At 51.3% G+C, this 26,505-nt stretch overlaps 1 protein-coding gene across 6 annotated transcripts in view; it reads right to left on the reverse strand.

The window, feature by feature from the left end:
• The window catches only part of CORO2A (coronin 2A), a 62,620-nt gene that overhangs the window by 33,514 nt on the left and 2,601 nt on the right, over window positions 1–26,505 (reverse strand). The window contains exons 1-2 of one of the 6 annotated variants that reach the window (XM_089912568.1): window positions 24,298–24,386; window positions 3–312 (exon numbers count right to left, since the gene is read on the reverse strand). Coding sequence is in view for 1 of the 6 variants with exons in the window: in XM_089912566.1 (XP_089768692.1) it covers window positions 24,599–24,738 (140 nt within the window). In the remaining 5 variants the exon portion in view is untranslated. The other 5 variants (XM_089912569.1, XM_089912570.1, XM_089912566.1 and 2 more) reach the window with 5 other exon arrangements.

The raw sequence follows: 26,505 nt of genomic DNA on the forward strand, positions 1-26,505 counted from the left end.
ACCTTTCTTTGCGGTGCGTGGGCTTGTCATTGCGGTGGCTTCTCTTGTTGTGGAGCATGGGATCTAGGCACGCGGGTTTCAGTAGTTGTGGCTCGCGGGCTCTAGAGCGCAGGCTCAGGAGTTGTGGCTCACGAGCTTATAGTTGCTCCACGGCATGTGGGATCTTCCTGGACCGGGGCACAAACCCATGTCCCCTGCACCGGCAGGCGGACTCTCAACCACTGTGCCACCAGGGAAGCCCGAACCCATGGTCTTTTAATTGAGATCACACACCTGGTCTCAGGACTTAATGACGCTCAGGTTCTTGATGTCCTGTCACAGGATGAATTCAGTGAGAGACAAAGTAATAGGTAAGAAGTAGGTTTATTTAGAGAGAAACACACTCCACAGATGGAGTGTGGGCCATCTCAGGAGAGAGGCCCTGAAATATGGGGTGGTTAGTTTTTATGGGCTGCGTAATTTCATAGACTAATGAACAGGAGGATTATTCCAACTATTTTGGGGAAGCGGTGGAGATTTCCAGGGATTGGGCCACCATCTGCTTTTTGAACTTTGATGGTTGGCCTCAGAACTGTCATGGCGTTGGTGGGTGTGTCACTTAGCTAATGAATTACAATGAGCATATGAGGCTCAAGGTCTATGGGAAGTCGAATCTTCTGCTATCTTGGACCTAGTTGGTTCTAACCAGTTTTTGTCATGTTCTATTATGCCATTCTTTTAAAGGTTGTGCCCTGTCCCCTTCCCTCCTGTTCCACTGCCACCTACCATAGAGGCCTCCAGAGAACTTTTACCCTATTTACATGCAACGATTCTACAGTAAGTCACTAGTAGCCTTGACTCTGAAAACTTGCCTGTGAGACAGAAGGCTCTAGAACGAACTTCTGAAAGAGCCCAACATCCTGAACCAAAGAACAGAACACCTCAAAGGAGAAAAATCCAAGGTCTGTAAAGTGCTTATTCTGTGCAGGGTAAAGGGGCAATTCAGTCACTGTTCTCCACACGTGTACACTTCTCAGGGAAATGGCTGAGAGCGGGAAAGGATGAGATGCCACGATCTTAATTGGCTGCTAAAGCACAGGGCAGTGGTTTGTAACTTTGAATGCACATTAGAATCACTTGAATCAGGTCACTGGGTATGGGACCCAGGCAGCAGCTCTGTCCAACACGGAGTCTCTAGTCACACATGGCTTCTAAATTAAAATCAATTAAAATGAATTGAAATGTAAAATTTGGCTCCTCAGTTGCACTACCATTTCAAGTGTTCAAGAGACACACGTGGCTACCGGGTACCCAGCTAAACAGTGTAATTATAGGACATGTCCACTGTGCCCATGTGACCTTGGGCCAGTTACTTAATGTGTCTATTTCCTCACCAGTAAAATCAGGCATAATAACAAATAATAGCTAACACATTGCTTATTATATGTGAAGTATGTTCCAGGTACTAACTTGACCCTGACAGCAATCTGGTTAAGTACAGGTGTTAGAGAACCATTGACTGAAACCGCCCGCCCTGGCCAGGCACGATAATGACCGCTTGCAAGAGTTATCTCACAACAGGAGGTGTCCCAATAAGGAACATGGAACTAACAAGCTACTGCCAGACAGAAGAATTCAGAAGGGGCCAAAAGGAGGGAGCAGACGCCAGCCTATAATATATCCTATCAACCTCCCAGAAACTTTCGTGCTGGAATCAATCTTGGCTGAGAGATGCGCGCCCCCAGGAAGGACCCTGAGTCAGACCAAATGTGGACAAAAGCAAGATGACTGGCCAGAGACAACCTGGAAACTAACCTCATTATCATAAAACCTGAGACCGCGATCCATGTGGCAGAGCAATTCTCCTGAGTTCCCTTACCCCACTGCTCTCCGCCCGGGTGCCTCTTTCCAATAAAGTCTTTTGCTTTGTCAGCCCATGTATCTTCTCGGACAATTCATTCCTGAGTGTTAGACAAGAGCCCACTCTTGGGCCCTGGAAGGGGTCCCCCTCTTCCTGCAACTATTATCACCCCATTTTTACAAATGTGAAAACTGGGGCACAGATAGGTTAAGTAACGTGCCCAAAATCACACAGCAAGTAGGTGGCTGAGCTGGAATCCAGAACCGAGCTGTTTAGTCCTGGGTCCACACTCTCCCACAGGGCTGCCCTGAAAATTAGATGAGATAATCCACCCAGTACATGGAGCAATGCCGGTGCATACTTAGTCCTCAACAGATGTTTGCTGTGAAGACCGTTGTGGTCCCAATGTTTACAGGACACTAAGATTTGATTTAGTACATGACAGGTACGTGCTGAGGGCCCAACATTTTGGGGATCTGAGTAAAAATCCCAAACCAGAAAGTGCAAAGCAGCCCGCTAGGTGCAGAGTTCAGACCCTCGGTCTCACCACATTGATGAGGCACGTGAGAAGCTAACTAACAATCCCTGTGGATTCAGAAGAACCCGGAGAGGAAAGGCATTTATTTGTGCATGTCTCTCCAGGGTACAAAAGCCTGCAGCCTCCTAGACCTTCCTTCCCTTAGTTCCAAAGGGTAGATTCAAACAGTTACTAACCAGGGAGATGAGAAAATGCAGAAACAAAAGAAAAGCAGTCAAACAAAAGTGCAGCGATAAAGCAGAGCTCTGCTTCATCCTCAAGGGATGTACGGGATACACGTGACAATGTATCTTTGAGTTCTTCTACGGGAACTAAGGCCCTCACCTAGAAGAAGGATGGTCACTTCAGGTTGAGCAGGAGATTCCTGGAACACCATCCTGTTACCTCACCACCAACCAATCAGAAGAAAGTCACACACCCTGCAGCCCTCACCCCAGATTTTGCCTGTAAAAACTCTTCCCTGAACACCACGGGGGAGTTTGGGTCTTTTGAGCGCGAGCCCCCTCCCCCATTCTCCTTGCTCAGCCCTGCAATGAACCTTCCTCTGCTCCAAACTCCGACATTTCGGTTTGTTTGGCCTCACTGTGCACGGGGCACACAGACTTGGGTTTGGCAGCAAAGGCCAGCAGCCTCGCTCAGCCCTGTGCTGTGGGGCCTAAGGGTCTTGGTGGGAGTGTGGGGCGAAGGGCGGAAGGGCAGAGGAAGCCCTTTGGTTCTCTCCATGGGCACGGCTTTCCCAGGCAGGAAAGCAGAACCATGCTGCCTGGGGACGCCCCCACCCCCGCCAGGCCTCAACCGCCCGTGGCCCATCAGCAGTGGAGGCTGAGGCACTCTGCAGCCAGCATGGAAAAACAGTCCTCTTTCCAGGTTCTCTCTGCCTCGAGCACCCTCCCACCTCTTCCTTTATCACCCCTCCTCCAGCTCTGTGGTCCTTCTGGTCCAGCACAGATGCCTCCCCGCAGGCCCACAGGAAATACAGGCTGAGTCAGAGAGAGCGCCAAGAAAATGCCTCTTTCCTCCTGATGAGATTAGGCCCGAGGGAGCACCTCCCCTCCTGACATCTGACACTGCCCAGAGCCAGGTGCCTGGGCCCCCGGGAGGAGCAGGGCATCTCCTGAGATGACCTGGTCTCCCCTGCCCCCCGGCACCCTTGCTCTTGACCCTTTCCTCAAGCTGTGTGAGGCCTGGCCAGCCTTTTCTCTCCGTGACTCCATTTCTCCTCCACCCCAGCCCAGGCCTCCTATCCTGCCCCCACTCTGACTCTGTCATTTCCCTTAAGACTCACCCCAGCCCCAGGTCCCCTCTGTCCTCAGGATAAAGCCTTCGGCTGGACTTGGGTTTTGAGGCCCCTGCACATTCCCTGACGGCCTTCCCCTTATCTCCACACACCTGTCCTTTGAGCCACACTGGTTTATCTGCTCTCCCCTCAAAGCGTTGGTTTTCCCAGACACCCCATCTTTGCTCACACCCCTTCTCTCTGCCTAGAGCCAACTCAGCCCAGACCAGTCTGAGCTGGTAAGTCAGCCCAGGTAAGTCCAAGGCTGACACTTAGCTGGGTTCCTAGGATGCCCCCTCCTCTCACTCCACCTTCCTGGGCCTGGCTCAAATAGAACCGCCTCCAGGGGGCTTCCCAAGTTCCAAGGCCTGAGCGATCTCTCTAGCCTATGAGGTCCCCCATCCTGATACACAGGGAGGGGAAAGAGGAGGCAACTGGTTCAAATCCCGGACCCTCATTTGTCTCTGGGCCCCAGCATCCTCATCTGTAAAAGAGTACCCTCGGATCTGCCTCACGGGGCCTTGTCCACGATTAAATGAGGTAACAGATGTAAAATGCTTTGCACGTGTCTGGTACTGTTACTGAACACAAGTTCGTGTGCCTGACACACAGCGAGCCCAAAGCAACCAAAACGTCGGAGTTTGGAGCAGAGAAAGGTTTACTGCAGGGCCAGGCAAGGTGGCTTGTGCTCAAAACCCCCAAACTCCCCGATGGTTTTGGGGCAGAAGTTTTCATAGGCCAAATTTGGGGCGAGGGCTGCAGGGTGTGTGACTTTCTTCTGATTGGCTGGTGGTGAGGTAACAGAGCAGTGTTCCCGAAATCTTGTGCTCAGCCGGAAGTTGCCACCCTCCACCTGGGTGGGGCTCTTAGTTCCTGCAGAAGAGTCCAAAGATATTGTTAGGTATATCCCTTGAGGAGGAACCAGGATCCTGCTTTAATCACTGCAGTATAGTCTCTTGACTGTTCCCCCTTTGTTTCAGCATCCCCTATTTCCCTGGTTAGTGGCTTTTTGAATCTGCCCTTTGGAACTCTGGGTAGGTCTAGGAGGCTGAAGCCTTTACCCTGCAAGTAAGAAACGGGGGACCCAGAAAGGCTTTTGTGCCCAGGAGCCCCACAGGGTCCCGCTCGGTTTCAGTACTAAGTAGAAGGTCAGCTGATGGATACTCCCTTCCCTTCCTCCTGTCCTGCTCCCTGTGTTTCTCCCATCTTTCCTCCATCTATCCATCCAACCATCCATTGGACTGTCAACGCCAAATGGTCCTCTCCCTTCAGCTTTGCCCACCCACAGGCCAAACCACACAGGCAGGCACCCAGGGGGAGACTGACTTGGCTCCTGGATTGAGCTTTCACTCATTCCACCGACCTTTCCTGAACACCCCTTCTGGGTACTAGGAGCCAGGGACTGGGCCTGTCTCTTCCACAGCAGGCTTGCTGGTCAGGTTGGAGAGTCCTAATTCTGATGCCAATTTGCTACATGACCTTGGGCAAACCTTGTCCCCTTCTCGGGTTTTGTTTGTCCACCCATAAGATGGTAACGCCTCTGCCCTACCCACCTGTTAGGACAATTCGCTGAGGGCTCTGCAGCCCGCATGTGCCAGACCCAGGGGGCCCGTGAGGGCAGTGGGACCGCCTGCCTGGCAGCTGCCCCAGTCCTCAGAGCTGTTCCTGCCTTGACCCTCTGGAGACACAGAGCAGGCCTTCTTCCTGTTTATTCACCCTGATCAGGTCCTGACCAAAACTCCACGAAGATTTATTGCCCCACAATTTCCTTATCTGTGAGTTTCGAGAGACAAGGGTCACGGAGACTTTTTAAAGATGCCTCCCAGAGGTTGAAAATCTGGCAGCTCTACTTCCTGCTTATTGTCCATTCTCTGGCAGAACTTCTGGATCTGTCTTTGGACAGAGAGAGACACTGAGAAACAAAGGGGGAAGGTGCCTTGTTTAGAGCCCCACAGCGATCCTGGAGTAGGGCTGAAGCCCTGAAGCTCTGTTCTGGGATGGGCACCTGGCCAGGGAGCCTGAATTCTGTCGTCAGTGGACCTACAAATCAGCTCTCACCCTGCCCTGCTGCAGGGACCTGGGGCCCAGGGTGAGTCCAGGCAGCATCACTGGGACCTTCTGTGAGTCCAGCCTGTGCTGGGAACCATGGGGCAGAGGCAGGAACGATCCTTACCCCCCAGGAGCCCAGACTGATGGGAAAGACCGGCAAACTCAATTTGGGGTAGCAGGGAGATTGAAACCTGGCGAGTGGGTAAGGGCTGCCAGGAGGCTGTGTTTGAGCTAAGCCTTCAAGGCTGAGCGGAGCGAGCCCAGGACAGAGTAGGGACGGCACTGCAGGTGGAAGGCTCTGCACTGAGCCACGCGGTGAGGGGTGGGCAGGCAAAGGCATACCCAGGGAACCCAAGGGTCCAATTCAGCTGGGGCCTGAGCAAATGCAGAGAAGCAATGAGGGCCATGACTGGAAAGGTGCCGGGGCAGGGCTCTGCACGCTAGCTGAGCTGCCACCTGAGACCACGGAGGGAGGTGTCAAAGTCTATAACCAGGGTGTGACCTGTCAGGGCTGAGGTGGATAGAGTCCCTGCCATTAGGGAGGGCAAGTATTTTCTTTCCTCAGCTGTGGGCTGTGTCTAAGGAAGAAATAAGTGGGTTCATTTCATGCCCAGCTCCAATCTGCTGGAGGGGCTGTGGAATATGGTGAGAGGAGGATGATTCTGAGGCCGTCCTTGTCTGGACTCAGGAGGAGAGAAGCCTGATTGATCAGGGAAGAGCGGGCAGATGGCTGACCAGGAGTCAAGGCCTGATGTCCCTCCACAGGTCTCAGCTCTTTGAGAGAAACATGGAGCTGGGAAGCCCGGCCTCGAGGCCCATTCCTGGGCCACTTCTCAGCAGCTGGGGTTTTAGATCAGAAAATAGCTTCCTTCCGTCATTCAACCCATTTCCCTATGGGAAGAGTCCCCAGGTATGACTGAGGGCTGCCTGCTCCTGCCGGAGCCTGGGCAGCCCAACCCTTCATTTCCTGGACCAGCCACACAGGAGGGTGATGGGAAATTCCCAACTGCTTCTCCCCAACCTGTGTATCAACCTGGAGATAAATGCCACTGTGCAGCCTTAATCAATTCCCCAGGCAGTGTCTGCAACAGACACCAGGAGAGGATGGTGAGGACTTCTCCCCATTTCCAGCCTCTCTGGGCTCTGCCCACATCTGTTAAGGCTGGGCCTGCAGGCCAGGGGGGGCAGGAGGGTGGGAGGTTCACTGGAGGACGAAGATTACAGGAAAGATGCCAGCACCCCGGGCTGAAGAGGCACTTCTGCCCCGAGACTGATTCTGCCAGGACTGGTGACAGTATCTCATTTACACTTTGCAAGAATCTCTCCCAACAGTGGGTCTCAAACTTGAGAGCACATCAGGGGCCCCTGGAAGGCTGATTAATATGTAGACTGCTGGGCCCATCCTAGAGTTTCTGATTCAGCAAGTCTAGGGTGGATCCTGAGAATTCTGCATTTCTAGCAAGTTGCCAGGTGGCACTGATGCAGCTGCTCCGGGGACCACTCTGAGAGCCACTGCTCTACAGCCCTGCTGCATGATTTGCAAAGTCCTTCCCGTTCACTATTCCATTCACTCCTCACAGCCGCCTTGGGGTGGGGAGAACTATCCCCAATTCCCGGATGCAGCGAGCTGCACTCAGCTCAGAGCGACGGAGGCACTTTCCTGAGGTTACACAACTAGTGGGAACCTGACCTCCAAAGGCTCTGTGAGCACACAGCCAGTTCCTAACTCGGGGCCACTTGGGGCTGTGATCCTGGGATTTCTCTCTCCAAGATTCTTTTAAATACACAAACGCGGGTTCAGGCCAGCACTCAAGAATCGCGCAGGTGTTCCCACGACAGCTTTACCACCTGAACAGCAGGCATGGAGGGCAGGTAGTCAAGACACAGGCTTCAGAGTTAGAGACCCGGCTACCAACCCAACTCAGCTTCTCTAAGTCTCGGCACCACACGGCACCTACCTCTGGCCGGGCTGCTGTGAGATGAGGCAAGTAGTGGAACAGAGCCTCTAGCCTTGGCACACAGTGAGGCCTCAACAAACCAGTGGGCCCAGACAAGAGCCGGAGTGCGGGGAGTGGGAAAGATACCAAACCCCTCTGTGCCTCGGTCTCCTTATCTGTAGACTAGGGTCAACAACAGAACCTACCTTATAGGGGAATCATAACGATTCCATACAGTTATCCATTTACATTGCCTTAGAGCAGTGCCTGGCATGGGGCAAGTCGTGTGTTAGTGTCCTACGTACGGTTCCTTTGTTAAACATGATATTTTAGCACTGAATGCACATTTTTCATCCATACATGTAAGCAAACCACTAAAGAATAGAGTAGGCTACGGTGAAGTCAAAATTAAAAAATCATGGCGGGATGACTGCACAACAGTCATACCACAGGATGGTATACTTAAAAATGGTTAAAATGATAAATTTTATGCTTTGTATATTTTACCACAATAAAAAAAAAAAAAGAAAAAAGAAACAGCAGCACTGAGCACTTCCCTGGTGGTGCAGTGGTTAAGAATCCACCTGCCAACTCAGGGGACATGGGTTCGAGCCCTGGTCCGGAAAGATCCCACATGCCGCAACTAAGCCCGTGTGCCACAACTACTGAGCCTGTGCTCTAGAGCCTGCGAGCCACAACTACTGAGCCCGCGAGCCACAACTATTGAAACCCGCGTGCCTAGAGCCTGTGCTCTGCAACAAGAGAAGTCACTGCAATGAGAAGCCCGCGCACCACAACAAAGAGGAGCCCCCGCTCTCTGCAACAAGAGAAAGCCCACGTGCAGCAATGAAGATCCAATGCAGCCAAAAATAAATAAAACAAAAAATTAATTAATTAAAAAAATAAAGAAAGAAACAGCAGCACCAAGCTAGATCAGCACCCAGCTCTCTTGCACTCCTTCACTGGCTCCACCTCTGCTTCCATGATTATTTCCCCAGGGAGCACCTGCTTCTTTTAACCCTCCCTGACCCCTGGCCTTAGAGGCAGTCCCTGACGTGACCTCAGGGCATGGGGGGGCAGGTTGGTTGCCCCTTCACCCTTTTACTCGTGGCTAGTCAGGGCCTTCTCTGCCTAGGCCTCCTGCAGAAGGGGCCCTGCAGGGTGACAATCCTCACCCCTCCTTCAGGCACCTTCAGGACCGCCTCAACCTTCTCCCTGGCAGAGGGTGGCTTTTCCCATCATCTTCCCTTTGGCTTGCTTGCCCTCTCTATAGAGCTGGCTCTGCTCCTTGTGATGAAGTAAGGGGCCCCTTAAGGGAGCAGTGCCCTCAATAACCAGCACGTACTCCCACCGGGCTTCAGCTGGGAGCCCTGCTCTGTAGAGCGATGGTGCACAGATATTCTGAGATCAGGGGCCCAGCTCCATTCTGCTCTGCCCTCGTCGGCTGTGTGACCCTGCTCAAGTCATTGTCCCTCTCTGTGCCCCTGGGCCCCATCCATAAAATGGGAATGTGCATCCCTGCCTGAAACCCTCCTGGGGCTTTGGGAGGCTCTGAAGGGATAATGGAGGCAAAGGCGCTTTCTTTCTTTATTACACAGAGGACACTCGAGATCAATATGACAACGTCGAGAGGTGGCATAGCAGTGGTTACAGACATAGTCAGCGGCCCACATGCTGGGCTCAAACATCAGCCCCACCTCATACCAGCCGAAAGACCCTGGACAGGTGAGTCAGCCTCTCTAGACCTCAGGTTTTCCATCTGTAAAATGGGGTGGTAATAGTAAATGAGTTCATACCTGACAAGCATTTACAACACTGCCTGGCACATGGTAAACGCAAGGCAAATTCAAAATAAGTAATCACAGCAACAACATGGGATAGACCTAGAGAGTATTATGCTTAGTGAAATAAGTCAGACTGAGAAAGGCAAATACTCTGTTATCACTTATATGTGGAAGGTAATAAAATAAAACAAACGAATGTATACAACAAAACAGAAATGGCCTTACAGACATAGAGAACAAACTAGTGGTTACCAGTGGGGAGAGGGAAGGGGGAAGGGGGTGGTATGGGATTAAGAGATACTAACTACTATGTATAAAATAAATAAGCATCAAGGATACATTGTATAGCACAGGGAAATATAGACATTATTTTGTAATAACTTTAAATGGAGTATAATCTATCTATAAAAATACTGAATCACTATGTTGTACACCTGAAACTAATAAAATATTGTAAACCAACTATACTTCAATAAAAAAAACTTTTTTAAATAAGTAATAATGGTAACTTCTATTGACTGCTCACTATAAGAAGGCACGGTTTTAAACTATTTACTGGTATCAATGGATTGAAATGAATATTGGGCTTCCCTGGTGGCTCAGTGGTTAAGAATCCGCCTGCCAATGCAGGGGACACGGGTTCGAGCCCTGGACCAGGAAGATCCCACATGCCGTGGAGCAGCTAAGCCTGTGCATCACAACTACTGAGCCCGCGTGCCTAGAGTCCATGCTCTGCAACAAGAGAAGCCACCGCAATGAGAAGCCAGTGCACCGCAGCGAAGAGTAGGCCCCGCTCGCCACAACTAGATAAAGCCCGTGTGCAGCAAGGAAGACGCAACACAGCCAAAAATAAATAAAATGAAATGAAATGAATATTTAGGACTTTGAACAGGGCTTACAGATTAAACCAGAAGCACAAAGTGCCCATGTTCCTTTTCTCTTCAGAGAGGCGACACCTAAAGATCTAAAGATTCAGGAGTGATTCAGGGGTCATCTGTGCTGGGAGGCATGAAAATCCCCTTAACTGGATGAAAACAGAGGAAGCCTTATGCCCCTCCCCCAGCCCTCAGTGCCGATTTAGAGCCTGAAGCTCTAATTCTCTTCTAATCTAATTCTCAGCCAGACCCACTAACCCCCTCTCTCAAATGATCTTATTACATCTGGGGGCAAAAAACAGACACAATAACCCAGGACTGCCCAGGGTCAGGGACCCAGGGAGGCATGCAGCCCAGCTCTCTGCTCTCCTTTCCACACCATTCCATCTGAAAAGTCTGCATGTCTCGGCTTGTACCATTCTGCTGAAGGGAAGCTCACCCCTTCCAGGGGCAGGAGAGCTCAACCGTTAGACTTCTTCCTTCTACTGAGCGGAAATCTACAATTTCCCCCACTGCCCTGTCTCCATCCCTGGAGCCCCACCAACCACATCCGTTTCTCTGCCCCACAGCAGCCCTTCCAGAGATCTGAGGGCCCTGCCACCTAACCCTGGGATGGCTCTGCTCCAGGTTGGGGAGTTTCTTGTGCGACTCAGTTTCCCATCTTCCACCCATTTTGGTTGTCTCACAGTAATGCTCCAAGCTGTCCCCATCTTTCACCCAGTTTGGAGACCAGAGCATACCCAAACCCTCCAGATAGGGGCAAAGAACCACTCAGTAGAGCAGGTCTCCAAAAAGATCCCAGTCTTCACATCTCAGAAAAGCAGCACTGGCCAGACCCCCAGAGATCACGAGGTATGAAAGGGGAAACTGAGTCAGCATGCCCAGGGCCACACACACAGGGCAGAACCAGGAATGGGATCCAGGTCTCCAGCACTCCCAGCCCAGGAGAGTCCTCTAAGACACGGAACAAAGTCTCCTTTGATCCTGTGCCTGGATACGGTGTCAAATATTTTGCTTCTTATCTGTGCTGCTGTTCTCAGAGGAACAAATTCCAAGGATGGCTGGGGAAGAAGGTCTTCTAATTGTGAGGCCGAGGGTGATTCACCCTAGCTGGGCCCTCCTGAGGCTCAGACCTTTGAAAGGTGGGCTGCGTTTCTCCAGAGTGTGGTTCAGGCTGGGAAAGATGGGGCTCCTTGGGGTCAGGAGAGGAGACAGACCCCAAGTCTTTGCTGCTAGAAAGGCCAGTAGAGCATGAAGGGTAAACTGAAGCACATCAACTCAACCCATATTTTCCAAGTCCCCAGTTGGAGACAGACCCCCATGCTGGGCTCTGTGGGCCCAGAGGTAGCCGTGGAGTCTTTGCCCTGGGAACGGGTAGAAAACTGGAGAAATCGCATCTCACTCGAGCAAAGTATGATCACAAAGGTGGTGGTGTGTCAGAAGTGGCAGCAGCATAGAAAAGACCAGGAAGTTACAGAAGTGGGCCCCAAACTGTTTTGATCATTTACTCCTTCCAAAGGGAAAAACATCGAGCTCACCGACCCCAATATATTATATTATATACAAGTAACCATCACCTGTAGACGTAAGGTACAATATACACAAGAGGCGAGATTCATCATTAACCAGAGTGACTGTAAATCTCTATTTCAAATAGTGTCCTCCCTCACACAAAAAACCTTGTGCTGACTTCTTGTCTCATGTTTTTTTTTTCCTTGCCTTGTGGCTGACTGAAGTGATAGTGCTGGAAAGCCAAGTGTTAATTCTCACATTGCCTTGTCCCCATGCTCTAGCATTATCAGAATTACTAACAATCCAGTGTCCTCAGAGAAATCTTTCAAAACCACTTGTCCACTTTGTGAGGGTTAGTTTGTTAAAACTGGTTAATATAATCCACAAATCCAACCTGGATTAATTAGTCTAGATTAACCTGGATTAATTGACCAGTTTAATTAGTTGGGATAACCTGCCTAAAACAAACCAAAGAGTAGGATGTCCTTGTCATCCCTTTCTCAGAGACTTCTGGAAACCTGAGACATGAAGCTGCCTGCCCCCTGACTGGAGAGTGTGTCAGTGTGTCTACACCTGGCAAATATGAGCAAACGTGAATGATTTTCTTGTTTAGATGATATGTTTTCCTGCACCCCAATGAGCATCTTGCGTACCTCACCTTGGAGGCCGCCAGGATAGAAGACAGGGAGACTCTCAGAGAAGATTTTCAGGCTGCAAGGGATGGTAGGGATCACCTAGTTTAACCCCTCACTTTGCAGGTGAGGAAACAAGGACCCAAGAAGGGATGTAACTGGTCCAAGGTCACCTAGTTGGTCAGTGGTAGATCCCAGAGAGAACGCAAATCTCTAGTTCTTGATGTTAACGCCTCTGAGTCCTGGCCACAGTGGGTCCCTTCCTGGCTCTCTCACTGGGCCGTAGGCAGCTGCCTGACCTCTCACCCTCTGGGCTGCCTCCCTTGTGATGTAAGATCACCCACTGGCTCTGAGGGTGGCCGTGGGTGGCAGGGAGATATCGGCAAAGGTTACAAGTGCCATCAGGATGGGGGACAGGGGGTCATCAGCTGGCCACGGTTCTGAGTCACTCTGAAGCCTCATTGGTGAAACGGGACTATCTGGGTCCAGCTGTTGTCTGAGTGCCCATGAGGGCGACATCTGTGGGCTGGGAAGTAACCCCTAAAGGGTATTACTACTGTCCTTATTACTCTGGAAGGCTCTGTTTAGGAGGGTGAGATCTGGGGTTCCCCTAGAGCCCAAGAATTCTGCCTCTGACCATCAACTGCAGCCCTGGACACCACAGGACTTGGAGCCCTGCAGTCCAGTGGTCCCCAAGGTATGCCAGCCCAGGCCTGGTAAGGTGTGGGCAGCTGTGGACATGGGTCCTGGGCCTTCTGAGGCACAGGCTGAAATCTTGCTCCTATCTCTATGGCTCTCTTCCCTCCTGCTGGGAAGGGGAAGTGGGGGGACAAAGGCAGCAGGGAGGTGAGCAGTCAGCCTGGGTGCAGACAATAACGGGGTGTATTTGCTATAGAGAACTTAAAAACAATAATAAGAGCGACAAAAAGCCTGACTTTATTATCATTATGTGCCTATAATTCTAAACAATGTCAGTGATAAAACACTCCTCCCTGCCAGGGTGGGTTGTTTCCACCTCCCTGCCCTTGGTATCTGGTCAGTATCTGATACTATTCCCTTTAGATTGAGCCAGACCAGACTCAGACTGTATGTTCAATGCATCCCAAAAAGGCTCAGTGTGCTTCCCATCGCCAGCCCTTGGCTTCTGTTGTCCCTTTGCCAATATCTCCCTCCCCATCACTCTGTCCAGCTGCTACAAGGCTCAGCTTAGATGCTCCCTCTTCCAGGAAGTCTTCCTGCATGCAGTCCCAGCCATCCCCCTAGCTGGCTACAACTCCCCTCCCAGGCTGCAGACTCAGCAGTGTCATGTTCTCAGGCTCAGAGCAAGATACAAGAAAGGAATTACCCTCTGAAATCTGGAATCCACAGCACAGAAAACCAAACCAGGGAGCCACTTCCTAGCTGTGACCTCAGATGAGCCCCATGACTGAAACAGTTCCACTTGCTTCCAAAGTCACTAGTTCAAGCACCCCCTTGCTGATCACACCCTCCCCGCCTCCAGCTTCATGGCACGTCCAGATATGACCAGCCCTTTGTCAGCACCCCCGATGAGTCAATAAAAATGGGTTCAGGCCCAAGGAGAGAGAGCCTTGGACCAGAGACCCCTCTCTAGGACAACATAATCTGTCAAGCTTGGCTCCAGTTTTTCTGAAAGGCCAGCTTGTAGGATGGTGTCTGGGCCATGTGACATCTACACACCATGATGCCCATTTCTTGTACCAGCAACCTGGGACATCAGGCCAGGCCTCCCCCCACTGCAGACCTTCACCCATGAGAACTTCCATCGCTGGCCTCCTCAACCTTCTCTCCCCCATCTGCCTCCTTCTCGCTTCACTCTATTTCCTCCCCTCAGTGCCACGATCCATCACCTCACTCTTATCAACACCATAAAATCCTTCATCCTGCTGACTTTTCCCATATTGTCTGGCAAAACCCTGATGCTGGATGAACCAGGATATCTAAGCACTGCTGGGGAAAAAAAGAGACGAAAACCAGATGAGGGCAGGAGGCACACACAGAGTGAAGTCCTCTCCCACTACTGCCTGTCTTCCCCCCAGAACCCCTCCCTCTGCGAGTCAGGCCTTGTGAAGGGCACTTCAGACAAGCCAGATCCCAGGGGTCGCCCGCGTGGCCTCCTTCTCCTTGTACCCACAGCCAATCCATCGTTCATCCCACACTCCTCCACCTCCTAAACATCTCTTAAACCATCCACATAGGTCCATTCCCACGGCTACCACCTGTTCTCACTTGGTCACTTAGTCTTGGATACCAACCATCTTGCCCCTGATCTTTTCAAAAGATGGAAATCTAAGCATGCCACTCAGTGGCCATTGCTGCAGGGCTTGGAGGCTCTGGCCCACTCTCCCTTTCCACACTCACCTTGCCCAGGGATCCGAGCTACAGACACTCAGTGCCTTTAATTCCTCAAAAGTCCATTTCCTCCAGCCTCAGGGCCTTTGCACAGGCTGTTTCTCTGGTCTAGCATGTTCCCCTCCCCACCCTCACCTGGTTACTTCCTACTCACCTTTCAGACCTCAGCTCAAAAGTCCTTCCCTTAGAACAGCCTTCTGCAGTGATCCTGGACCAGGCACATTTCTCTACTCTGCACACTCCTTATGCCCCTCTTCTCCGGGTTTTGTGGGACTCTCCAGTTACTGCCCAGCTCTTCTCTGGTCTGTGAGCTCACCAGGGCAGCCCCTTTATCTGTTTTGCTCTGCTCTGGATCCCTAGCTCGGAGCTCTGTTTCACATGCAGAAAGTGACCAATACACGAACAAAGGTCTCCTTCAAAAAATCAAACTGAAAAATTACTATTTAGGGAATGAATGAGTGAATAAGTCTGAGTGAGGTTCTGGGATATCTGTGTGGGATAGGCCTCTGCAGTCTCTCTCCAGGGCAGGCCATAGGCCAACCTACTCTTGGAAATGGTCATAACAAGGATGAGACTAATGACCCAGTCAGCAAGCTCCCAAAGCTCCTTCCTGTCCATAAGCTCCCCAGCCCTTCTCTAGGCCCCGCATTACTCAGAGCACCCAGCGTTTAACGGCCTGTCCACCAGGCATTTCTGCACTGACATACATTTACTTTGCTGAACATTCTCTTCTTCCCAAGGGCCAGAGCTCAGGAGCCTTGTCTTTGTGGAGTTGGATTAGGAAAATGTGGTGGAATCCAGTTAGAACAGGGTTCAAATCCTAGCTTTACCTCTCGCTGACTGTGCGACTTTGCAAGTAACTTAACTTCTCTGGGCCCCTGTTTCCTCATCTGTAAAAAGAGGACAAGAATATCTAGCCACAAGGTTGCTGTACGGATTAAATGAGTGAATATACATTAAGAATCTAGGGTGGGGGGCTTCCCTGGTGGCGCAGTGGTTAAGAATCCACCTGCCAATGCAGGGGACACGGGTTCAAGCCCTGGTCCAGGAAGATCCCACATGCCGCACAGCAACTAAGCCCATGCGCCACAACTACTGAGCCTGCGCGCCACAACTACTGAGCCCACGTGCCACAACTACTGAAGCCCGCGCGCACCTAGAGCCCATGCTCCGCAGCAAGAGAAACCACCGCTTGAGGCAACTAGAGAAAGCCCACGCAGCAACGAAGACCCAATGCAGCCAAAAATAAATAAATAAATATATTAAAAAATAAAAATAAAAAATAAAGTTAGTTTAAAAAAAAAGAACCTAGGGTGGGGCCTGTCACATGTCATATTTAATTGATTCTAAGACACAAGAGTTTTTAACATCTCTGAAACTGGGATGTAACTTATAGTTTAATTGGCTGCCCTTTTTCTTTCTTAATGGATTATAAAATAATGGTATATTATCTCAAAACTGGCTGTGCCCTGCATTCCATGAAATAGGACAGTAGTCTGGTTTCTTTACTCTTTGCAAAGAGATGAGAAGGTCTGTGAGAGTCCCAGGGACCAAAGACTGAGAACACACATCACTGAGGGCAAAAGGTCTTCTGGGGTCTGGCACGCTGAGGTGGAAGCCAGAAGCATCACGGAATCTGAAGGCACAGGCTCTTCCCCAGCCTGGGGGCCTCTGGATCTGTCCCAGCTGCCCCAGTCCCACTCAGGGGGTAGCCCAAACTCCAGCAAGACCTTCATTTTTCTGGATCTGACTCTATGCTTCTGCTGATGTGGCCTGGGGTTCCTGGCTTCAGGCAGTCGGTCATAATGCTGACTGTGCTTGCAGCCATCTAATCCCCTAGTCTTTGTCACAAGAAGAGAGTCTTGGGAACAACTCCAGAGACCCCCAGAGCCCTCTCCTCCCATGTGACTCCTACATCAAGCCATCCCTGGACCCTGTCTCAACTGTTCTGGAAGACCAGCACTGAGGATACGTCCTCCAGGCCTCACCCAAGTCCTCATGCTGCAGGTGCCTCCTTAAACCCTCCAGCCTGGTGACAGCAGGCTGGCCAGATTATCATACTATCTACATTCCACTGTAACATATATTACATACAGCCACATCTTTATAGAAATAAAATGTCTATCACATATAAAATTTTCAAAATACCGAAAAAAGAAAACAAAATTTTGCCATCTAGTGATAACCAACCAGCTTGATGTGTGTCTTTCTGAATATTTTTCTGTATTTACATGTGTGTAGATCTATTCTTTCCTCATATTCAAACCAAAATGGGCTCATACCACACACTGCTCTTTTCCTTATTTGCACACCTCCCTCTACATAGACTGGTTTCTTCCCAGTGACCTCACAGTGCTCCCCTATCCTCCATCCCTTCACCTGGCAGCTCTCTACAGTGCCTCTTGGTCAGGTCCCTGAGGCCTGATCAGGGCGCCCAGCCTCTACCAGGGTGCAGTGCTTTTGGCCTGATGGGTTCCTATGGACACTTGTCCCCCGTTCCTTGGGACAGAGCTGTGACTGGATCGTAATTGCTCTCAGGGCCTCCTCAAAGCAAAGCCGTTCCCCAGCACAGAAATACTCTTGAACCCTTAAATCAAGGGGTGTGAGGTGAATGGAGGCTGTCTGTCTCTGCTGGATTTGACTGTAGATCTTTCAAAACAGGCCGGATGTTATCCTGGACCCAGATGCTGCCCTGGTGTTTCCCTAACCCCTGGGGACTCCAGATATCACAGTAAACAACAATGGACAGGTGCCTGGCATTTTATAGTTCATAAAGTGCTTCCATGCTTTCTATCCAATTTTAAGACTCACAACCGCTGCAAACATTAGGCAAAGCACGTATTTATTATCTCAATTTTATACGACTGAGGCTCAGAGAAGTGGGGCAATTTACCCAATGGCCTTTCTTGCTTTCTTCCCCTTCAGAGTCTGGCCAACTCCAAATCCCACTAACAACCTGGCCCAGCCATCACCTCCTCCAGGGAGCCTCCTTAACTCCCACCCCACGCCAGGCTGCATTAGGTTCCCCTCCTTGAGAGCCCACAGCTCCACGGCTTCCCTATCAGAACTGAGCCCCCGACCAGGCTGTGCGCCCTTGAAGGCAGCGATGAGTCTGGCTTATCTCCATCCTTACTCCCCAGGCATAGTAAAACCTCAATAGATGGCTGCTGAGTTGAAGATGGTTACGATTATTAAGGCAGGAAATGCTCTGCCCACTTTATGGAAGAGGACAGGGGGCATAAAGAAGGGACAGGACTTGCCTACAGAGCATGTCAATGGCCAGGTCAGGTCTCCCTCCTCAGAGGTGTGGGCTCTTTTGTTCCACTGTGTCCCTTGTTTGTAATCTTGGACTCCAAGCCACTGCCTGAGGATCATTTCCATCTCCTCTTGCACTGGCTGGGCCTCCCTGGTCGAGCCAGGTTATGAAGGGGAGCGTCGTGGAGAGGGCTCTGGCTGGGAAGGCTCAATCCCCCAGCCTGGGCCAACACCCTGGGGTGGCCCCAGGAGCAGCAACAGTAGTTGGCTCTCCACTACTGTGCCACGCCCTGTGCCAGAACTTTCCATCTACATCTCCCCTTCATCCTGAAGCTGGCACCATTATGATGCCACTTTGCAGGTGGGGAGGGAAAGACCCCGGCTGAGGCTCACCCAGTGGCTGTGCTGGGATCCAAAGCCAGGGCTGCATCCCTGGCAGCAGGCGGCCCCAGGGCTTTGCTGGCACCGGAGCCAGAAATAGTCAGAGTACAAGAGACAAGTCCCAGGGGGCCTGCAGGCTTGGCAAGGTCCCGAACTCTCCCTCCCCACCCCTGGCTGCCTCCCACCCAGGGCCTGCTGGAGGGCTGAGACTCTTGGACCCAGAGAACACAGGCCTGCCCTGGAAGTGCCCAGCACTCTGTATGGGCAGGGTCATGGCACTTGCCAGCCCCCTGCTAGCTCTGGGCTCAAGGCCAGGCTGGAAGCAGCTGTCACATCAACCCTACAAATTCTCAGCTCCCTGTTTCTTCTTAGAATAAGACCTCACATATCTGCTCCCAACTGGTTGAGAGATGCTGAGCAAGGTGCCACCTTTCACTGGGCCTTACTTTCCGTATCTGTGTAAGGATGCTGGGGGTGGGGTGAGTGCGGGGTGGGGGGGGGTGTCTCAATGGAACCCACCAACTGACATTCCAGGTTTGCCTACAGGCAACACAGCACGGTGATTAAGACCCTGAACACTGGAGCCAGATGACCTGGGTCCAAATATATGACCCTGGGCGAGCTGCCCAACTTCTCTGGGCCACAGTGTCCTCATCTGAAAAATGGGGATAATAGTAGAAAAAGAAACCCAAGTAAATATAGTAAAATATTTATATTGATTATCTAAGATAAAAAGAGATGTGATTTATTTTCTGTTTTCCTCTCTTTTTTCTACATTCTCTATTATCATCAAGTACTTAGAAAAAAACAAATATACTTTCTTTGTAAATTAACTTCATTGAGATATAATTTACATACAATACACCCATTAAAAATAGTAAGTAATAGTATCTATTCTATAGATTCCTTTGAGGATTCGATGGGCCAGTGTATGTAAAATCTTAGATGGCGCCTGGAGCATAAGAAGTGCTATTATTTGTTAAATAAATAAGCCCAAGACCAGCCTGGCTTCCTCCTCTTCCTACTCACCTGGCCTGGGCCCCTACCTCACCCCCAGCACCAAGCTTGACAGATCCTCTGCCCCCTCGTTCAATGGTTTACGCTGCCTGGGTCCAGCCTTATCATCCCAGGCCTGGACTATTTCCACAGCCCTCTCTCTGTACCCCAGAGGAATCGCACAAACACTCAAATGTGGGGACTTCCCTGGTGACACAGTGGTTAAGAATCCGCCTGCCAATGCAGGGGACACGGGTTCGAGCTCTGGTCCGGGAGGATCCCACATGCCGCAGAGCAACTAAGCCCGTGCGCCACAACTACCGAGCCTGCGCTCTAGAGTCCGCAAGCCACAACTACGAAGCCCGAGTGCCACAAGTACTGAAGCCCACGCGCCTAGAGCCCGTGCTCCGCAACAAAGAGAAGCCATCATAATGAGAAGCCCGCGCACCGCAACTAAGAGCAGCCCCCACTCACCGCAACTAGAGAAAGCCCGCGTGCAGCAACAAAGACCCAATGCAGCCAAAAATAAAAATAAATTAAAAAAAAACAAAAAACACTCAAATGTGGCCATGCCCATAACTTGTTCAAAAGCCTTCCATGGCTCCCACCGGCCTTGACTAAAAGCCCTAGCTCCTCTATGAGACCCTGTTTCAGCAAGTTACTTAAACTCTCTGTACCTTTGTCACTTAAACTCTCTGTACCTTTGTCCCTTTAACTGAAGAAGAGATATACAAGTAGTACCTCCCTCAAACTTACAGGAGTCCATCATGTTGTATGAGACAGGGTACACAATCGGACCGGCGGCCTCTCTCACCTGTCTCCTCTTCCCTCGTGGCACTCTTCTCATCTGCTCTTCCTTCAACGTGTCAGGTATGGTCCTACCTCAGGGCTTTTTTCTTGGCACTGGCTGTTCCCTCTTCCTGGACGGCTCTTCTCCAGGAATCAGCCAGCTCACTCCCTCACCTCCTTCAAGCCTTTGCCCAGAAGTGATTCTCAGTGATTCCCCTCACATACACCCTGCTTGAAACCACAACCCCTCCTTCCATTCCCCCTCACACACTCAAAATATCCTCCTATGTTTTATTCGCTCCATCTCATTTATCACCACCTATTGTACTTAGTGTTTATTGTCTGTCTTTTTTTCCTATTAGATTGTAAGCTCTTTTAAGACAGATTTTTTTTCTTTTTGGTCTATTTTGTTTACTGTCAAGAACCCCCTTCCCCCCAATACCTAGAAGATACCTAGCGCAATGCAGGTGTTTAATAAATGAAAGGCTGAATGATTACATGAATGGCTGTGAAGCACTTAGGACAATCAGGCAGGTGGTAAGTACTCAATAAATGTTAGCTCATTATTATCGTTGTTGTTGTTGTTATTGATTCTTCGAGGTGAGGCTCCCATGTCCTTCTTACTTGACTTCTCCAAGCTTATACAGTAATCACACTGCACTAGTCCCCACCGCACCCTGCCAATCTCTCAATTATGGTAAGGAGCACAGTGCTTTTTAATTATATCTTTTTCCATTTAGGCTGAACCAAATGGCCATTTCTTGTAAGTCAAAAACAGCCAGATATTGGCCATTTCACATATGACCTAATACGTTTCACATGGCAGCCTGCAGGCCCTTGGGAGGTACCTCAAGGCCTAATACACAGTCAGTACTCAGTAAATGTTTGTTCACCAACTCCTGGCCCTTCATAATAGGTGTGATTGCTAAACACCTCCAACCTGTTCTGAAGAAGGCAAGGCACACCCTATAGACGTAACATAATAAATGGAGGATCTTGCTGAATTATTTTCCAATCCCCCTGAAAAATCTCTGTCCCCTGATATTTGGTAAAGAGGATAAAAACAAAAATACAGTAGGATCTAAAATAATCCAGGTTCTGGAACTTCCCTGGCAGTCCAGTGGTTGAGACTCCATGCTTCCAGTGCAGGGGACATGGGTTCGATCCTTGGTCCAGGAACTAAGATCCTCCATGCCAAGGGGCACGGCCAAAAAAAAAAAAAAAAAAAAAAAAATCCTTTGTTTGGAGATAACAAAGGTCTGAGACTGAGGGAAGCCCCTTCCCCTAGCTAGCTGCTTGCCTCTAAGGGGATTCATTTAATGATGGGGGAGGGAGACTGCAACAATCTTTGGTTATCCCTGTGTTCACTGCTCCTTCTAATAAAGGCTTCCTCTACAGAGGTTTGCTAAGTCTAGAATGTGGGTTGTCAGAGTTCAAAGAAATTCAGCAATCACTGAATCTACCCCATTTCACATATAGGGTAAGTGAGGTACAGAAAGGGGCAGGGATTGACCTAAGGTCACACGGTGGGGTAGAGGAAGAGCTCATCCTGGAATCTAGGCTGACAGGAGTCTCATGGCTTTTCCTCTGGACCACACTGCTCCTGCGCTGGCCAGACTCTGGACATGGAAGCTTTAGTATCACTATTATTAAAGGTGTACTTTTTAAATGAAATGTTTATTAAGCCTCAGATAAAACACCAAGAACTTCACCATAAGATAACTTCTTGTAAATAACAGCACTACACTCGTCTCTCTCTAAAATTACTTCCTTAGGGTAAAGTCCTCAAATTAGAATTCTAGGGTCAAAGGGAAGTTAGGATCATTTTCATGGACTTTTGTAACAAACTGCCATGTTGCTCTGCAAAATTAAATGCTACCGGAGAATCCCTATAGCTTTGCCAGCATAGATGTTTATCCTTTTATATTTATTTCTGCTAATTTTATAGGAATAAATACAGATTGCTTTCATTTACTATGTGGTATGTGTTTCCAAACACACACACACACACACACACACACACACTTTGGTTCTGGAATCAAGATCGCTGGGCTTGGTTGCTCATCTGCTGTGTGACCTTTGACAAGTCACATCCCCTCCAGGGATAGGGGATACCTATCTGTCAAATGAGGGGGTTGAATGAGATGATTTCTTAAGATCCCTTGCAGTTTAGATATTCCATAATTCCATGGTGCATTTTAAAATTATTGGCATAGGATGACTTTTTAATAACCAGGATTTGCTATACCTCTAAATCAAGGCCTAAATAGCTTGGACTAGTAGAGCAGGAAAACAGAGCCCAGATTATACGCAGGTAGAGATGACAGGAGACATAGGTAGCACTTAAGCCTGTGGGTCGGAGCTATGCTCAAGTGACAGCACATATACTTAGTCTGCTTTTACGACGGGATAATAACACTCGTTTGTGGTCTAGCTTCAAGTTCTGTGCAGCTCCACCATGGCCAGAAGGTAAGGTCATGCTCACTCTACTTCGGCCCTAGAGTCCCAGACTTGCAGTCAAAGGCAGCTCACCCTCAGCAAGTGCTCATCCAGCCTCTGCTCACAACCTCGGAGGACACAGTGCTCACTACCTGCCCTGGCAGTGCCTCCCTTCTTTTGGGTGTAAGAAAGCTCCCGGGTGAGGGGCAGGTCACGAGGGGGGACAAGAGAGACCAGAAGGCCCAGTCCTGATTCTCAGAAACTACTCCCTCAATCAGGGCAGGCAACAGAAGACAGGGAAGAACACACATGGGCTGGAAGGCCTGGAGAGGGGCTCCTCTGGCTCCTTCTCTCACTCCAGACCTCTAAGGTAGCTGCTAACCCAAGGGTACAGGGGACACATTCCAGTCCTGATGACAGGGGGTTCTGAATAATCCCCAGGCTGACTACTGCCTGCTCTGGGGCAGACACCTCAGCTCCCTCGTCTTGCCTTTGCTCCCTAAGGCTCTGACAGGAGAAACAATGCTGGATCTGGGGCTGTTTAGCCCTGAGGTAAACTGATTTAAGGGACCAGATGATTGCCTCGGGGTGGGGGATGGAGGGGTCAGATGTTGTCTGTGTGCTCAGAGCAGGACTAGTAGATTCTAGCTCTGTTTACAGCTAGTAAGATTCCCACAACAAGGGGTGTGCAATGGGACAGCAGGACCTTCCAAAGGAGATCCGACCAAGGGGCTGGGCCAGATGCCAGAGGTCTTCTTCACCCAGAGAGCCTGGAGCCACAGTCCCTCAGATCCCTCAGACATCTGCTCTGTCCCAGACCGAACCCCACTCAGACATGGCTCTCTTGGCACTGTAGCTCCTCTGGGGTCCATGTGTGGACAAGCCATCCCTATCACACCAGGCTGGGACGTAGAGCTGGGCGTCAGCACTGGTGGGGAAGGGATGGGGAAGGGCATGTTCCACACCATTCCCTAAATACAGGCGCCTGCATGGGTCTGGTCTAGGCAAGTCTGTGGCCGAGGGCCCCACCACCTCCAACCCAGGGCTCCCCCAGCCCCAGACCGGGAGGCAGACTTGGCAGGCAGACTCTGACCGCCCCACCCTGCATGCCCAGACTGGCTCGATAGGGACTTGGGGGTGTTCCCCCCCTTCCTGTTTCCTGTACAGGGAAGCTGAGGCCCAGCAGGTTGCTCAACCAGGAGAGGGAAGAGGTCCCGACACAGGTCCCGCGAGGCACCCAGGCCACTAATGGGGGGACTGTCGGGACCGACTCGCCACAGCCAGCATAAGAGACCCTCACTGCGGGTGGGCTGTGCAGACAGTACCCATCCAGGCCCCTCGCCGTCGGGAGGCTGGAGCTTGAGGCGGCCCCTCCCAAGAGCCCAGCGAGGAAGGGGCCACCACTGGGCCCGCTGTCCCGATGGGGAAACTGAGGCCTGGATAGGAGCAGTGCTTTGTGCAAGGTCACGCAGAGGGGCTGGAAGCCAGGTCCCCCGAGCCCCGCCGGGTCCCCTGCGGTGCGCCGAGCCCCAGCATCCCTCCCCGGGCGCTGCAGCCCGGAGGCGCAGCGCGCACACATCTCACAGACAGGGAAGGTATGGCCGGTGGCTCGGGGCCGCCCTACCTTGATGACTGCCGCGCAGGTGGCTGCGGCGGCGGCGTCCGGCTCCGGCTCCGGCTCCGGCTCCGCGTTCCTCGCCGCCCGCCTCCTCCCGGCTCCCAGCGCCGCCTCCTCCCTCCTAAGCACGGCAGGCGGGGCCGGTGGGCGGGGCAAGGGCCCGGCACAAGCCCCGCCCTCGCGCTCCGCGAGCCCGCGGGGCAACCACTGCTTCCTCACGCTCCTCGCCGCGCTCCGGGCCCCCCGGGGCTGGTCTCGGGGCGCGCACACGCGCACAGAACGCGCGCGCACACCGGCGCGCACTCACCGCAGTGACTGGGGCGGGCTGACCCGCGCGACCAAACAGAAGCTGGGGGCAGTCACACTCTCCTGCCTTCACGTCCCGCCGCTCCCTCGCTGAGTGGCTTGGAACAAGGGACTCGACCTCCCGGAGCCTCAAGTTTCTCCCTTGGTGAAATGGAAACAGTAACCGTGTCTGCCTCAGAGAGCTGTTTGAAAATTAGATGAGACGATCTAATTTACCCCGCACGGCAAAGTGCGCGCGCAGAGCCCGCCACGGGAGTAGCGCTCGGTGAACCTGGGCTGGTAGAGTAATTCCTGAGGCTTCCCAATCCGCCGGGAGGAAGAGGGCAAGGAGGGCCGCTGAGTATCGGGAGGAGGCCCTTCTTTCTCTCAGTAGCCAGGAGGGGGCGCTGCTGCCCAGTCTCGCCGGCTTTGGGGTCCAGTATGCTAGGCAATGGGGCGGAGATGGGGAGGTCCAGCCGTTCAGTAATACCACCACCTAACACTTAATGAACCCGGCACAGTTCTAGGCACCTTAATTGAATCAGCGTACTTTACCGTCACACAAGCTTATGAGGTTATCTATTACCTATCTTACACATGAGGAAGCTGAGGCGCAGAGGGGTTATCTCACTTAAGATCACACAGGTAGTAATTCACCCCTAGGCAGCGTGGCTCCCAAACCCAAGCTTATAAACACTCTACCACACCACCTCTCTTGTGAAGAGCTCTTTGTTCAGTGGTGTATCTCTAGGGCCTAGAACAGTGCGTGGCTCAGTGTTAGTTCACCTGAATGTCTTAATTCACCTAGTGCTTGGACAAGTAACTGGTGCAGTCCCTACGCCCTTCCACTCTCACACATCTATGCCTTTGTTCACACCGTCCTTTCGGCCAGGAATTCTTTTACCTCCTCATTTCCTTTTTTTTTTTTGGATTTATTTATTATTTATTTTTGGCTGCATCGGATATTAGTTGCGGTATGTGGGATCTTCGTTGAGGCATGATGGACTCTCATTGCGGGCGGGCTCTTCGTTGTGGTGCGCAGTCTCCAGGGCGCATGCGCTCTGGGGCTTTGTAGTTGTGGCGCGCGGGTTCCAGAGCACGTGGGCTCTGTAGTTTGCAGCACGAGGGCTCTAGTTAAGGCACGCGAGCTCAGTAGTTGTAGTGCGCGTGCTTAGTTGCCCCATGGCATGTGGGATCTTAGATCCCTGAGCAGGGATCGAACCCGCATCCCCTGCACTGTAAGGCAGGTCCTTTACCACTGGACCACCAGGGAAGTCCCTCCTACTGTCTTTTAAACAGACTCATCCTTCTTTCCAGGGTCGGTACCAATGTACCTCCCCAGCACGTCGTCCTAGATCCCTGTGGATGTGCCCTCCCAGGGTTGTAGCTGCATCTTACCACTCTGTGCCATGACGGTAGGTGGCTGGGGCTGTGTTTGGGGAAAGGCTGGTTTGACAGGGACCTTTCTGGGGGCCATGGACATATGGACTAGTGGGCTAGAGGGGAGGCCATTAGAGGCCTCTGCAATAGACACAACCTGGGACTCTTCCTAGAGATGCTGTGTGTATATGTGTGTTTATTCTCCTGTTCCTTCCATCCCCCTAACCCTGGTCCATTTGATGAAGGCTACCCACTGACCATCTGAATTGCACACATGGGGAAACTGAGGCCAGAGCGGGGATGACCTATCCAGGGGTCCCTAGCTAGGAAACACACATAGGTCTTGTTCCAAAGTTGGGCCCATCTGCTAGCACCATCTATTGGGCCTTATTGCTGATTGAGATGGGCCAGAAAACCAACACCTTCCTGTGTCAGCATGGCCTTTGTTTAATCTGCCGTGTGTGGGTAAATTTCTTGTGGGTGACCAGAACATGTGTGTGTGTCTGTGTGTGCGTGAGAGAGAGGGTGGCAAGTTCTCCTCTACCTGCC

The sequence above is a fragment of the Delphinapterus leucas genome, chromosome 6, assembly GCF_059928025.1.
Source record: "Delphinapterus leucas isolate spDelLeu-1000000601 "Yukka" chromosome 6, BTC_Dleu_Yukka2, whole genome shotgun sequence".
NCBI classification, from domain to species: domain Eukaryota; kingdom Metazoa; phylum Chordata; class Mammalia; order Artiodactyla; family Monodontidae; genus Delphinapterus; species Delphinapterus leucas.